General features: G+C 41.5%; 1 protein-coding gene across 4 annotated transcripts; it reads left to right on the plus strand.

Annotated features, from left to right (window-relative positions):
- The first annotated feature begins 387 nt into the window (after nt 1-387).
- On the plus strand, nt 388-13,389 carry FAM217A (family with sequence similarity 217 member A). 4 transcript variants are annotated; one of them, XM_083518201.1, is made up of 8 exons: nt 388-577; nt 866-1,133; nt 4,809-4,905; nt 7,654-7,735; nt 7,818-7,843; nt 10,251-10,319; nt 10,438-10,517; nt 11,839-13,389. In XM_083518201.1, exons 1-8 carry the CDS (start codon nt 508-510, stop codon nt 13,016-13,018), a joined length of 1,872 nt encoding a protein of 623 aa, XP_083374327.1. In that variant the 5' UTR covers nt 388-507; the 3' UTR covers nt 13,019-13,389. The 4 variants fall into 4 exon arrangements, with proteins under 4 accessions (XP_083374327.1, XP_083374328.1, XP_083374329.1 ...); XM_083518203.1 differs by lacking the exons at nt 388-577; nt 866-1,133 and adding an exon at nt 1,163-2,373; XM_083518202.1 differs by lacking the exons at nt 7,654-7,735; nt 7,818-7,843.
- The last annotated feature ends 590 nt before the right edge of the window (nt 13,390-13,979 follow it).

A 13,979-nucleotide genomic window follows, 5' to 3' on the forward strand; every position in this document is an offset into this window, starting at 1 on the left:
ATTCGTGAGGGTCGACCTTTTTATGATTTTACCCCAAAGTTGTAGAGCTTTTTTTGGGATTTGACAGCAATACATAAACTGCCACAGGCCCGTGTTAAACCCCCAAAATGGACATGTCCAGTTTAGCCTAAAGCGGGAATGCTTTTCACCAAAGCTTTCATCAGTTGCAAAAAGTTGTTCCATCCCGTCATTTAGTGCAGAAGCAGCTGAAGATGGGAGCAAGTGTGTTCAGCCATCCAGGATGAGAACAGAAAGCATTCTTCTCACTCTGAATTGGTTTCATGACATCTTCATAGAGCCAAATCTGATATGTGATGATATTGTGACATAATCATGCTGGCCATGTGACCCTCATGGTTATCTTCCAGTTCAGATCATCCTCCTTGGCCTGCTTTTTTAATTTGCGAGGGGAAATGGTTTGGACGGAAATGGGTTGAGGGAAAGGAAAGAATCACAGAACGCGGCACAAGATGTAGCTTGAGTGCGAGTCACAATGCCCTGCAATTGATGACACATGAAAATTCCGAAACGCTAAGCTCTGTCAAAGGGCTCATAGAGAAGTACCTAGATCAAAACCGTGAGTTCACTGAACTTTGACAGCAAAGTAGCTTTTCTAGCAATGCTCAGTTTTATCATGTTTCCACAGTCTCGGCTTTGGTTTCTTCTCATTTCTAAGCTATGAGAAAAGAATTGTTTTTAAGTGAACGTTTTTACACTTCGCTACAAATATGAGCCACAATGTGGTATGAAATGAGCGTGCATAGCGTAGGGTTTTTAATGACAGCATTTCCTATAGTTAAACATAAGGATAACTAGGTAAACTGACTTCAAAATATAAATTTGTTTTTGAATGCTGTTTTCCTAGTCACTGCTGTTCTAGCTATGACATTAAAGCAACAAACGCTTTATCTACCAAAAACAAACGTTGCATTCCCTTCACAAAGTGGCAACTCCGCTTGTAATAAAATTAAGTGGAACTCCAATGAAAAGGTTTTCAGCTGTGTGCAAAGAAGAAACATAGAATGTGGACTACCTGCGCCACATGTTTTTAACCCAGGTTTTTATTCTCGGAGAAAACAATACAGTAAATCTCATATTGAAGAGGATCTGCACTGTTCTGGTAATACTATCATGTAAGTTTCCATATACTGAAAAGGCTTTAATGTGTGGGTCTTTAGAATTAAAATATGGTAGAGAGTTTCTGTGGCATTATTTCCTGAATTGAACAAAGGAAACAAAACAGCAACAACACTTGTTTTGGCCATGCTTAAGGCTAAGCTGAGCCTGCTGCATTAAATCTTTTGATTGGCTCTTCCAGTTTTCTTTCTGACTCCAATCCTACGTAAACTAACCTGGAAGTAAGCCCCTACTGACCTCAGTATCACTTAGTTCTGTTAACGCCTCCCCACAATCTGCTATTTATCCCTCGGGGTCAAGAGAATGTGTTAATCTCCTTCCATGCACCTGGGCCTCAACTGTATTTGCATCAAACACGCACACCATCTCTTTCCATGCACCTCAGCCTCATCTGCATCAACTGCATTTGCATTTGCTAGACCGCTATCAAAGTTTTGCATGGGATCCGAGTGCGGGTTTGCAGCCGCCAAGTCGCTCGGTCCTAACTTCTTGGCGACTCAAGCGCGTGCCCTCTTCTGCATGCATGCAAGAAACTGCTCATGTAAAACAGAAGGCGGGCAAAAGCTGCTTTTAAAAAACACAACACGAATGCAACCATCCCGCCTTACCCGATGTAGATTTTTCCGCCCCCGCCCCCCCCCCCAGGGGAAAGATGCTTTCCTCTGACAATTTAGGCTGAAGGAGGCGACCATTTCCCTTTGCAAATAACTGCGGCCTGCGCGCACACAGAAAGCGAGGGAAAGAGAGGCGGAGAGGCGGAGAGGCGGAGAGGCAGGGAATGCAGTCTGGTTCTTCTGGACGTCCTTGCATACCGGCAGTTGGGTTTGCAGAAACTGCAGTCCAAACAAACGCGAAGGGCGGCGACGCCGAGATGCCCGAAATGCAAAAGGGGCCGGTGCAGAGAGGGAGGAGCAGGAGAAGATAATTCGGGGGGCTGAAGGAGACCCCCCCAAAAAAATACAATGCTGGATATGAGGCGGCATGAGGTTGGCCGCTGCCCGGAATAGGGCCAGCAAGGCGCCGGCTCGCGCCTGAGGAGGAAGGACCCCCCCCGGCCCGTTCCCATGGCGACTGCTTTCCTGTAACGCGCGCCGGGGCCCGAAGGAGGAGCGCGAAGGCCTTGCCTGGCTTCGAGGCCATGCACCACCCTACGGAGGCTGGTGGGGGAGAGCCCGCTGCTTCTTCTCCTGCTGCTGCTGCCTCGGAGACGAGCGGGAGTTTCGGGGGCTTGCCTGGGTATGGGGGGACCAAAAGGAAAGTGGGGACGGGGAGGCCCCGACGCCAAGGAAGCGGCGCGCCACTTGCCTCCCCAAGGGGAGATGCTGCGGCTTCAAGTTCGCGCTTAAAACACTCGCCTTTCTTGCTCTCCTCTCCTTCTCCCTCAGCCAGTAGGTCCTGCAGGAGGGCAAGGGAGCCTGTTTTTCTCAGCTCCATTTTTATACCCTCCAATATTTTCCCCATGAAAATAGAAATGTCCCCTCCAGCATTTCTCCAATGAAAATAGGGGCGTCCTTTTCCATACCCTCTAATATTTCTCCAATGAAAATAGGGACATCCTATTCCATACCCTCCAGCATTTCTCCAATGAAAATGGGGACATCCTATTCCATACCCTCCAGCATTTCTACAATGAAAATTGGGAAGTCTTATTCCATACCCTCCAACATTTCTTCAATGAAAGTAGAGACATTCCCTCCAACATTTCTCCAATGAAAATAGGGGCATCATACCCTCCAACGTTTCTCCAGTGAAAATAGGGATATCCTATACCCTCCAATATTTCTCCAATGAAAATAGGGACATCCAAAGGAAAAGTGGGACATTCCCGGCTCAAATCAGAAATGGGGATGGCTTCTGTAAATCTGGGGGTGGGCCTGGAAAACAGGGACACTTGGAAAAGGTCTGCATTCCCCCTCCATATTGGAATGGGGTTCAAAAAACCCCATCTCTGGACGTTTCTCCCCCCCTCAAGTGAGGGTTAAAACCAGTTTGGCATTCCCCAGCTCGCTTGGTTTTCATTTTGTTCTCGCCCACGGTGGGAACTGTGGCTAATCCTGTCTCCCTTCCATGTGTATAAATGTGACAGGAGACGTGGGGAACATACATTTGTTGCAAAGGGATCAAGTGATGGAAAGAAAGGAAATAAAAGTGCATTGATTAGGGTGCATGTCTGATGCAAAATTGCCTTCCTCCCACTTTCCACCTTGTTATAAACACGGCTGCATGGGTAACAAATAGCAAGGTGCAGCCAAAGCATTACGAATGGCAATGTGCATTGCTGTTTAGCACTTCTTTGTTTCTCATTTCCCCTTTCATTCTTTTCCCAGCCTAAGTAATACCTGCAAATTAATGAGCCCCTGTTGTTTCCCCGGCACTCTAGGGCTTCACACTTCTTCTTTTCCTGATTAAGGCAATGTATACACCCCAGTTTATTCTGCAACCAGTGTGCTCCCAATGCAGTTTTGGGAAGTGGTGTACGCACAAGTGTTAGTCAACATACATATCCTATTGTCTCTTGTGAAGTACAGCATTCTGATACATTCCCTCTCAAACCAGCTTTAATCTGAATTGAAGAAAAAACAATTTAGCTGCACTTTAAGCCAGTAATGAGTACACAGCCTCAGTCCCTTTTCCCACCGCTCATATACAGCATCTCTTTTCCTGATTTTGCCTAACATATCTGCTTCTTCTGATTTTTATTCCTATTGTACACTTCATGTCTCTTTCCTTCTGTTCTTCTTATCAAATCACTCCGGATCTAGGTCCTTCTAGACAACCTTATTTGCGTTGATGTCATAAGATTAAAGCACCTCTTTCCAAATAAAAGAATATTGTTTTTTCTACTCCCTCAGACAATGGGAATGTCATTGTGCATGTGTCACCTATTGGATAATGCCTATGAAACTGCTAGGAGTCACAGCAAAAGTCATCCTGCTCTGTCAATATGCTTTGGCTTTGTTAAATAAATGTTAATTTTTATTTTATTTTATTGCTTTATTAATTTCAGTTCCTTAATGTGTGCATTCACGGTGCCCCATGAGAGTCACTGCTCACCCATGTTTTACTTTTTTATTAGGAAACACTGTGAGCCTGACCTTGCCCTCTCCCCAAAGGAATGCTCCTATTTTTCAAACTTTTTTTAAAAAAACAACAACACAATGTAATCTTATGGAGAAGGACTCTCTCCTCTGCTGTCCTGAATCACAGCACTTTGATTTGTTAAAAAAGAAAAGCAGTAATGACTTTCACCTGTTACTGTGTTAGCTGGAGTTGGAACAAACCTTATTCTAAGAGCGTGGGGGGGGGCAGGATCCTATATGACCTTTCACCCCTCCTTACTCTGTCATCTGCTATCACCGACTGCTCCTTTGTAGTATATCCTTCTGCCATTCCCAGTTTTCTTATACCCATAAGCCTACCCAGATGAATATTAGCTTGTTTCCTGGTTGACAGTTCATCACTACACCACAAGCATGGATGTTTCTTCTTTCCATGACACTGTAACACCATGGTGATCTTTTTTATTTTGACTTTGGCAGTCCTAACCCTAGCACAGAATATGACTTGGTTGTGCCTTTTGTCACCATGCTTTGTCATTAGGGAGATCCTCTTTCCTGCCTAGCCCATCTTGATTTCTTTATCTTTTTGTTTCATTCCTAATCTGCATCTAGGTTGGTCAGGGGAAGCAAGAACAACAAGTCTGCTAGCTTAGTGGGAAAAGAAGACTTTATACCTGGCATTTATGGGAACAGCACCTTCTCTCGCCAGGTACACTAAACTTTTAGTCACAGAGACAGCTTTAAAACTATGTTTCTTCTGCACATCAGTCTTGTGACCAAGTAGGTATGAATTTGTCACATTAATAATAAAATACATTCTTATCCCTAAATTTAAGGTGAGTAGTTCAGTTCAGTTACAAGGAAAAGCCATACAAATGTGGAATAAAAACAACAAAAGCCTGTCTTTGGATAGGTTCCAAGGATATGCACAAATTTTAAAAAAATGGGAAGTAACTAACAAAATGCTGTCCTGTTAAGTATTTTTGTGCTTGCTCAAAAACTCAGAATGGCAGCGTGAGACTTAACTTAAAAAATAAATAAATCTTGCACTGATGGTAAAAAGGGTTCTAGTCAAACCAAACCAAGAGCCAAATAAACGAGGACCAGATTACAAGTCTCAGGTGTCTCAAAGATGCAGAACTGATAATTAGAAAGCCTGACTAACCTTTTTTTTCATTTGTAAGAATAATTAGAATTTTCATGAACTGTATTTGCTTATTGGTTCAAAGTGGCTACAGACATGTGGAAAGCTCTCAGAGCTCCCCATCCTCACCTCTTGGAGTGGAATATATGCTGGCTTTGACATCATATTTGTTCTTTTGTAAAGAATTATTAGATGGTGTGGGGAAGGGGGGGTGAATATTACAACATTCTTACATCGAGTCTTCTAAATGTGGAGAAGGTCCGTGGTGCTACACTTCCTGGTGGCAACATGCAAGACATCTCATTCCATGCCAGTCCTTCTTGGAACACCCAGCTTACAGAGATAAGCACAGATGCAAAGCTAGACATGTGTATTATAAGGCTAGCTTCTTGAGCATGAGAGTAGGTATTTTCCTTTCCCTGTAACATTTCCTGCGTAGACAGTTTTATGCAGTGGACAAATTATAGTGGTGGTAGAATGAAATCCACAAGCCCCCGCAATACCAATTTTATCCAAATGATGTCACCCAGAAAAGAAGTTCTAGAAGCCTGCACACACACCCCCCTTATAATTCTCTGAATCCCACGAGTGGAAACCTTGCGGTCAGTCTTGACCTCCATTCTGATCTCAGTGGGGGAGTGACAAAATCAGCTTTCCTTTTCCAGCTTGGTGTTTTGGCTGTAAGAATTGGGTTTGGAGGGCATAAAAATTGAAAATCCCAGTGCGCTTACAGAACCTCACACTTAGCCCTTTAGATCATGAGCTTTGTGAAAACATATGATATACAGGCAGCCCCTCGTATATGTGCGTTCAAAATGTGCTTGACCGTGTATATGTGCATTGCGCCAAACCCGGAAGTGACCCGGAAATGTCATAAAGACACCACTGAAACGCCACTAAAAGGGCGGAATGGGGTGTTTGCAGGCTTTTTCAATGGGCTTAATTTATACACAATTTCACCAACACGCGTGGTGCCTCGGAACGTAATGCCCACATAAAACGGGGCTGCCTGTACAGTGTATTGTTGTAACACTCCTCCCAATGTTTATGGTTGCATTGTTTTGAACGGCTTTTGGATCGCTTTGCCATTTCCTTCCTCCTTGCAGAGAAATATTTGAGGTCAATTTGGGAGAGTCAAAGTGGTTTCAGGACTGCTCTCCTGTACTATTTCAGACACTTGGATTATATGCTTATGTATGTGTTTGCCTTGTACATTTATGAATGTTTATTTTATATTTGGGACCTTAGAATTCTTATAGCATTGTGTTTCTTTGTTGGAGTTTACTGGGTAATAAAACCCAGTTAGGTTCTTCCATGCATATCTTAAGCAGAAGGAGCAGGATTTTGTTTGCCTGTTCTGCTAGCCTGCATAAAAATAAGCCTTATTGGGGCTTCCATCAGTGTAAACCTGTATATGATTTCACTTTAACAACAGATACAGTAACAAATGTTTATTACTGTTGTTTGGATGTAAGGATTTATATTGTTTTAGCCTAACTACAATTCTCGACCAGTTCCCACTCTGTTTAAAACATAAGCTTAAAATGTGATAGAGTTACAGATCACCTTAATCTCCATGAGCGGTGCAAGATTCCAGGCATGCTTTACTCACCAGGGTCTGTGTTTCCTTGGGAAAATGAGGTGTAGCGGAGACTGTAGTGTCTTTATGATACATGGTTTATTTACACATATATGCAACTTAAGTCTACCATGGAGAGATCTCCAGCATTATAATCCAATAACTTCTGCCATAGTCATAGCATTAGATTCAAAACAGACATCAATATCCTCCTTTTTATTTTTTACTCTCTGTCCAGCCCACTGCTTAACTCCTAACCACCATTCTAAACTCTAACCCACTGCTCTAAACCCTTGGCTTTTATCTCCTGAGGTAGGGAGGAAGCCAATATGTGCTTTTCATACTTAGCCCCTTTGATACTTCATAGTTGTTTGTTCCCCCCACTCCCGGGCTATCATCTCAAGGAAGCTTGACTGACTTAATTAGCACCTAAATCATGTCAATTTCCTAGGATTCAGGTGGGGTCTCAATTTAAGACATCTTTCTGACGTATGCTAATTACAGGCTTATCAGTGGGTCCACCCCACCTCTTAAACTACACCCTAATACACACTTGGGTCTACCTTAAATACACATGAGTCTGGCTATTTCCCCGGTTCTAACATCCCAACCTTAATTAAATTCTAGCACTATCTAGAATTCCGGATGCCTTGCACCCACAGATGCATATGCAACATATATTTCACTTTCTTCATATGTGCAGTTAGTGAAACATAAGATAAATGTCATTACAGAAACCACACTTCTGTAATTTGGAATCTGATTTTTCTGCTGAAAAGAAATTTCATTCATCAGAAGAGAAGATTGCTAGAGAAGGTGAGCAAGTGCAAATATTCTATAAGCTGAGAAATTATAAAACAACTTTTGTAAGCAAAACTCAACTCTTGGTCTTTTACAGGTGTTCTTACAGGTGCGTTTTATAAGGTAAGAACAAAATAAACATCAATCCTTTAAGAATAATTTTTAAAGAAGCCTATGCTTTCTTGTCATGATTCTTATTTCAAAGGAAGTTTCGTATGCATTATTCAGGTGTGAGTCCTTGAAGGATTTTTCCAATTCCTTCACAAACAGAATTGAGGTTTTAGCTGTCTGCCATACAGCTCAATCAATGCACATTTATTGTGGGACTTTCTACTTGACATTGTAAATAGGATTTAATCGTTAGTGAAGTTGTGTGAATACCTTGGCAGTAATACAGTAATACTGCACTTCACGTGTTTATCTAAGGCTGCTTCCATTTGGAGAACATGGCAGGGATGTTGATCATCATCATCATCATTTTTTTAATGCTGCCATTAAAAAAAAATCATGCTTGAAGCAGCTTTCAACAAACAAAACAGGTAAACATCTCAGAAATCAACAATCACAGAGAATAATTTCATAATAAAATAATTTTAAAAGGCAAGCAGATATAACAGCAAAAAACCCCAACATTTTCATGCAGTAGCACTCCATTAACAACATTTCACTTCCTGACCATAGCAAAAATAACAAGGGAGCTTGACAGTTTCACCTTGGTACTAGACATTTCACCATAACATTTCTCACAGTCCATCTCCTGCAGCATGTTCTTCCAAGGCTTCCAAAGGCAGGAGATGTGGAAGCTGGAGACACCTCTCCCATGATGTTGTTTCAGCACACTCAGCAACACAGCCACAATGGACTTCTAGCCCATTCTTCTGCTTCACACTGCAAATGCGGAATTGGAGCTGTTCACACAGGCAACAAAAGCCAACTAGCGATTTCAGCAATGGCGGTTGTGCCAAACCCCACACGACTTTGTCCCTTGTTTTTCCAGTTTTGCATGCTGCACTTTTAATATAGCAAGAACCACAATACATACGGCAGCTTTTTGAATGCAGTGCAGTTACGATCTCAGGATTTTTCATTGGTAGATTGCGCTGTTGCAGTGACTGTCTCATGATGTTCATAAGAAATACAATCGTATAGTGTACCCTTCTTCAAGCTTGGGTCCACAGATGTTGGATTACAATTCCCATTATCCCTGACTATTAGCTAAATTGCTTAGGTTTGATGGGAGCTGTAGTCCAACAACGTGTAGGAACCCAAGATTGAAGAATTCTGCTGTAGTGTATAAAGATGAAATAACTGCATCCACTGGTTGCTAAGGATGATTCAGCAAGTCAACCATGACTGCGTTTCTATCATATTTTTATTGCTAGTTTTGATTATTTTATATTCATCTGAGCCTTTTAATTGTGTTTTAAATCTAGACTGTTTCATACCTTCTCTCGTGCAATTATTTCCCCATCTTTTATTGATTCTTGTTGATTTTAATAATGGTATATTGTATTATTACCATTATTTTGCTTGTTTCTTTGGAAGCTACCCAGAAAATATTTATTGATGGGCAGCTGTATAAATTCAGTATGCACAGATAATAAATTAAAGCAAACATTCAAACATATATGCTGCTAACAGTCATTTAAAAACAAAACAAACCCCTGTTGGTGCAAGTGTTGATAGTTATTAGCTCTGCTTCTTTGAGACACCTGGACAACTAAATGCTGTCATCTTTGCACTCCCTATTAAGCTTTATTTTGCTTTCATTTTAGAAGTGATCATTTGGCTCAGACTCTAGCAGGGTCTATCCAAGGCCTCAGGTGGTTGAAAATATTTCAGATTAACTGAATTTGTAGCATAAATAGTGGTAAAAGACTAGATGGACATTGCAATATACAGTAGCAACATAGCTTGAAACCTGTGCTTCCTCTTTGCTGCTCATACATGGATCCTTTCTGGCTGTATGTGCCTCAAGTCTACCAAGCCAGCTTGTCTTATTCAGTTCTAGAATCACACACAAATCCTTCAGTAAACCTCTTTAGGATTTCTACAGTCCAACAGGTGGGTCTGAGGTTAGGTAAAGGTAAAGGGATCCCTGACCATTAGGTCCAGTCTTGACCGACTCTGGGGTTGCAGCGCTCATCTCGCTGTATTGGCCAAGGGAGCCGGCATACAGCTTCCGGGTCATGTGGCGAGCATGACTAAGCCACTTCTGGCAAAGCAGAGCAGCACACGGAAACACCGTTTACCTTCCCACTGGAGCGGTACCTATTTATCTACTTGCACTTTGACGTGCTTTCGAACTGCTAGGTTGGCAGGAACAGGGAAAGAGCAACGGGAGCTCACCCTGTTGTGGGGATTCGAACCGCCGACCTTCTGATCGGCAAGTCCTAGGTTCTGTGGTTTAACCCACAGCGCCACCCGGGTCCCGGGTCTGAGGTTAGTTTTAGGATTAAAACACGAAGCATGATTCTTTAGAAATGATGTTCTGCCTTACAAATATTGAAGTGGATCTGCTCTTTTACAGGACCATTATAATGCTGCAATGGAACAGCTGGCAGCTCTTAGCTTGTCCAAAAATACTAGGACATGCCAGGTAGTATTCGTTTGCCAATTTTTTTTAACAATCCAGTTTACTTACTTTTGAATTTCCAGTGTTTGTTCTGAATTGCATACCAACAGCATTTTGTTTTTAAATGTTCTGCTTATTTCAGCTCAGCCCAAATAGCTGCAGACAAGCACCATATCATTCCTGGAGCTATATACATAATCAAGGCAACAAGGCAGTGAACAGGTACAGAAACGTATTCTTAGCTTTTTAAACAAAACTGAACAGAACAGGCCAACGTAAGCAGATAGCCACTTCTTCATTTATCAGAAGGAATTGTCAACAGCTTTAGGGTGTCTGTGCACCAGCACTCCTGTGTTGTAATTCTTCGTTACTTTGATTTGTCTCCTGTTGTATGGTGTCTTGATGCTGCTGTTCTGTGCATGAAGAAAATGTTTTTCTTGCTTTCCTTTCCTGGAATGTGTGACTTGTTTCTTTAAAAAAACCTTAAATAATTGCATAAAAAGCAGAACCAATGTCTCTGATTTGCATAATAATAATAATAATAATAATAATAATAATAATAATAATAATACCCTGCCCATCCGGCTGTGTTTCCCATATACAAAGGACTTGAGTTACTATCTGTAGGATAGTAAAGTATTTGTTGGTTCAAGGAAAAAATAGGTATAAAAGGAGAATTACCTGGATGCCAGAATCTAGTTTTGGGGCAAGAACTCTGGGGTGAGAGAACACCAAGAAGAGATTTAAAATCACAAAACATGCAGCAAAGCGGAGCATGGAAATACAGGGTGTCAGACCTTTAAAATGCCATTGTGAGTTCCAAAACTTCCCTCTTCCTTTAGCATAGAAAAAGACCACACGTTCAGTAAGTTTAAAAATAGGTATCAGCTGCAATACCATATGCTTATTATGGGGGGCCTTCCTGCAGAATGGAGGCAGAGGGTTGGACACTCCCTCTACCCCACAGAGCCCTGATCCAAATTGAACACCTCCACCACCGTCTTTTGGAAAAGACAATGGGAGCATATTGCTTGTGTACTGTGTACCGCATATGAAATATTAATGTACCACTGGACAAGCTACTTTGGTTATAGGTTATGCTTGTATTTACATGAAAACCAATAAAAATTATTTGGGGGAAAAACAATGGGAGCACTAAAACCTAATTTGTTCCCAAATGGTGCTTAAAAGTTAAAATTTGGCTTCATTTCCCCTGTGGTAATCCTCTGTGGATTTATCTTATCTCTTTTTAAAGTATCCTATGCTAGTAGCTTCTATGGCTTCCATTGCAAGGAACTCCATAGAACAGTTATGGGCTGCTTGAAGTACCTTATTGTTTGTCTAGAGCCTTCTTTTGGTCTGTCTGCTTTTGAGTGTTAATTTGCTGAAAACATTAAAGGCCTGCTTCAGGGTGCACATTAAGCCACTTTGGCTTCAAATATATTTATTTCTCTATCCAGGATGAGCGATGCTATTGGCTCTATAAATTGTCCACTAGAGGGGCAATGTGATACCATTCCATATTCTCTCTTTTCCCCCTCAGAGACTTCCATAGACGTTTGGGGGAAATGCCGTCTAGCTCCAGTGATGTTCCTATAAACTTCATCCCCACTAATAATCCTCTGGTACAGTCTTTTATAAAGAGATGCCACACAGTTTCTTATCTTGAAACCCAGAAAGCAGCTTTGGAGAACTGCAACAGAAATGGAGATGGGGATTTTTTAAAAAACGAAGCCATTGCTTCTGCTGCTTATCCTGCTACAGATGGTAGTAGTGATGACATGCTTTCTGTAATCAGATCGAGTTTGAAAAGAGGAAATGGCAGTGTAGAGGACAAGCCTTCAATAGAAAAAGAGATGTCTGAAAATGAGAAAAGAAATAAAGAGTTGCTGAAATATTTAAAAAACGTGAATGTTAACCTAAAACCGGATCCTATAGAAGTCAAGGAAGACGTTTCCTCTTCATTTGAGAGTGATACATTTTCATACCCTGATTTTCTTCCCCCGCCTTACAATACCTGGGATTTACAAAAAATGTCCGCATCAAAATTTGATGAATGGAAATCATCCTTTAATCCACCTCTCGAAGAATCACTTTGCAAGCTAATTTCTCGTCTGGTGGAAATGGAGAAGTTACAACACTTGACGATATTAAAAGAAAGGACAAGAGAGACTGTTTCCCCCACTATGGCGGTTAACAACCGCACCAGTTTTTCAAAAGATGCACACCAGTTTAAGCAACTGAAGCAATCCGATAGTTCATGTCCTCAGGCAGGTTTTGATGGAGATCTTCACCATTTTGGCTGCTGCATGCAAGAAGTGGACATGCCAAAATGCACTTGCCAGCGCTGTCATAGTAAGTGGAATTCTGGAGCATCGTCCCCTGCACGTCCGTCCACAAAGCCCTGCCGAGCATCGTGCAGCAGGTGCAACAAGTGCGCCAAAGCTCCAGTAATCTTAGACTCAAGAAATGTACCCGCACGGAGAGCTCTGTCCTGCTCTGCAAGCTCACCAAAAATTCGACCCGCTGTCAAAACAACTTCAGCAAAGTTGCTTTTACCCAGTGCAGCTGTAGCTTACTCCTTACCTGACAGCGAAAGTTCAAAATGGAAGCAGCCAAGGACAAAACGAAAACCTTGTAGAAAAAATGGAGCGTTAACGAGTAAACTAAAATCCATACCTGTTATTTCAAAAGAAAAATGCTCGCCTGCTGACCAGCAATGATCTGTTGAACTAAGTCATCAGGCATTCATTAGTATTCGAGCAAAAGGAATGAGTAGTGGTGATTTGGAAAGCTGTATCCAGTTTTTAATCTGTGTTATATGAAAATATCAGATTTTATTTTTTCCGGGAGAACATTTTCATGTAAGATTTTAAAAGAAACCGATAGCAAAAAAGGATTCCTACCTTTCTATCATATGGTAATAATTGTAATCATAGTATTCTTTATCTTTTTAAAAAATTAATGTTAAGATGGTTTTTTTATATAAAAAAGTTTAAATTTAATAGGCAAATAAAGTGCAGTCCTTGTGCTATTGGTGTGATTCTAAAGTGTAAAAGATAAATGAGGAATTAAACATGCATTAATAATTGGCTTCAGAGGATTACTCTAGTTTTATATTGATAAGCTAAAACTATAACTTCCATACTCAGAGGCAATTATACTTCTGATCAGATACTAAGGGGAAATCAACATAATTTGGTTATAGCCATCTGAAGTCATCCTAACGCCATCTGGTTTACTGGTTGGAGACATAATATCATACTAGATTAAAAGACCTAGATATCTGGTCTGGATTTTTTGTGTGTACTTGTAATAAATACGTATTTGGAAATTTGCCAGAATGGAAAGGAAACCACTGCAGATTATTTTTTTGCAACAGTATAATTTAGCCATTTAACAGGTAGTCCTGCAGGCTCCTAGTTGATGATAGATCAGAGCAGCTCTTCCCCTTTGCCTGCAGAGGGAGATCCAGAGTGGGAGATCCATCACTGGAGACCCATTGATTTTGACCACAGAACCCCCCCCCTGCTGTCAATGTGTCTACAACACAAGGGAGAACAAAAGGGGTGTGCTGGTGCAGATTGAGGGAGGCCTTGGATCTGCAGGCTCCCAAGTTACCTTGAAATACTTCCAAACTAGGAGGAAAATTATTCCAGTGAGAGGGAAATTGAAGGGGGGTGG

This window comes from Podarcis liolepis, assembly GCF_965112155.1.
Source record: "Podarcis liolepis genome assembly, chromosome: 8".
In the NCBI taxonomy this organism is placed as follows: Eukaryota; Metazoa; Chordata; class Lepidosauria; order Squamata; family Lacertidae; genus Podarcis; species Podarcis liolepis.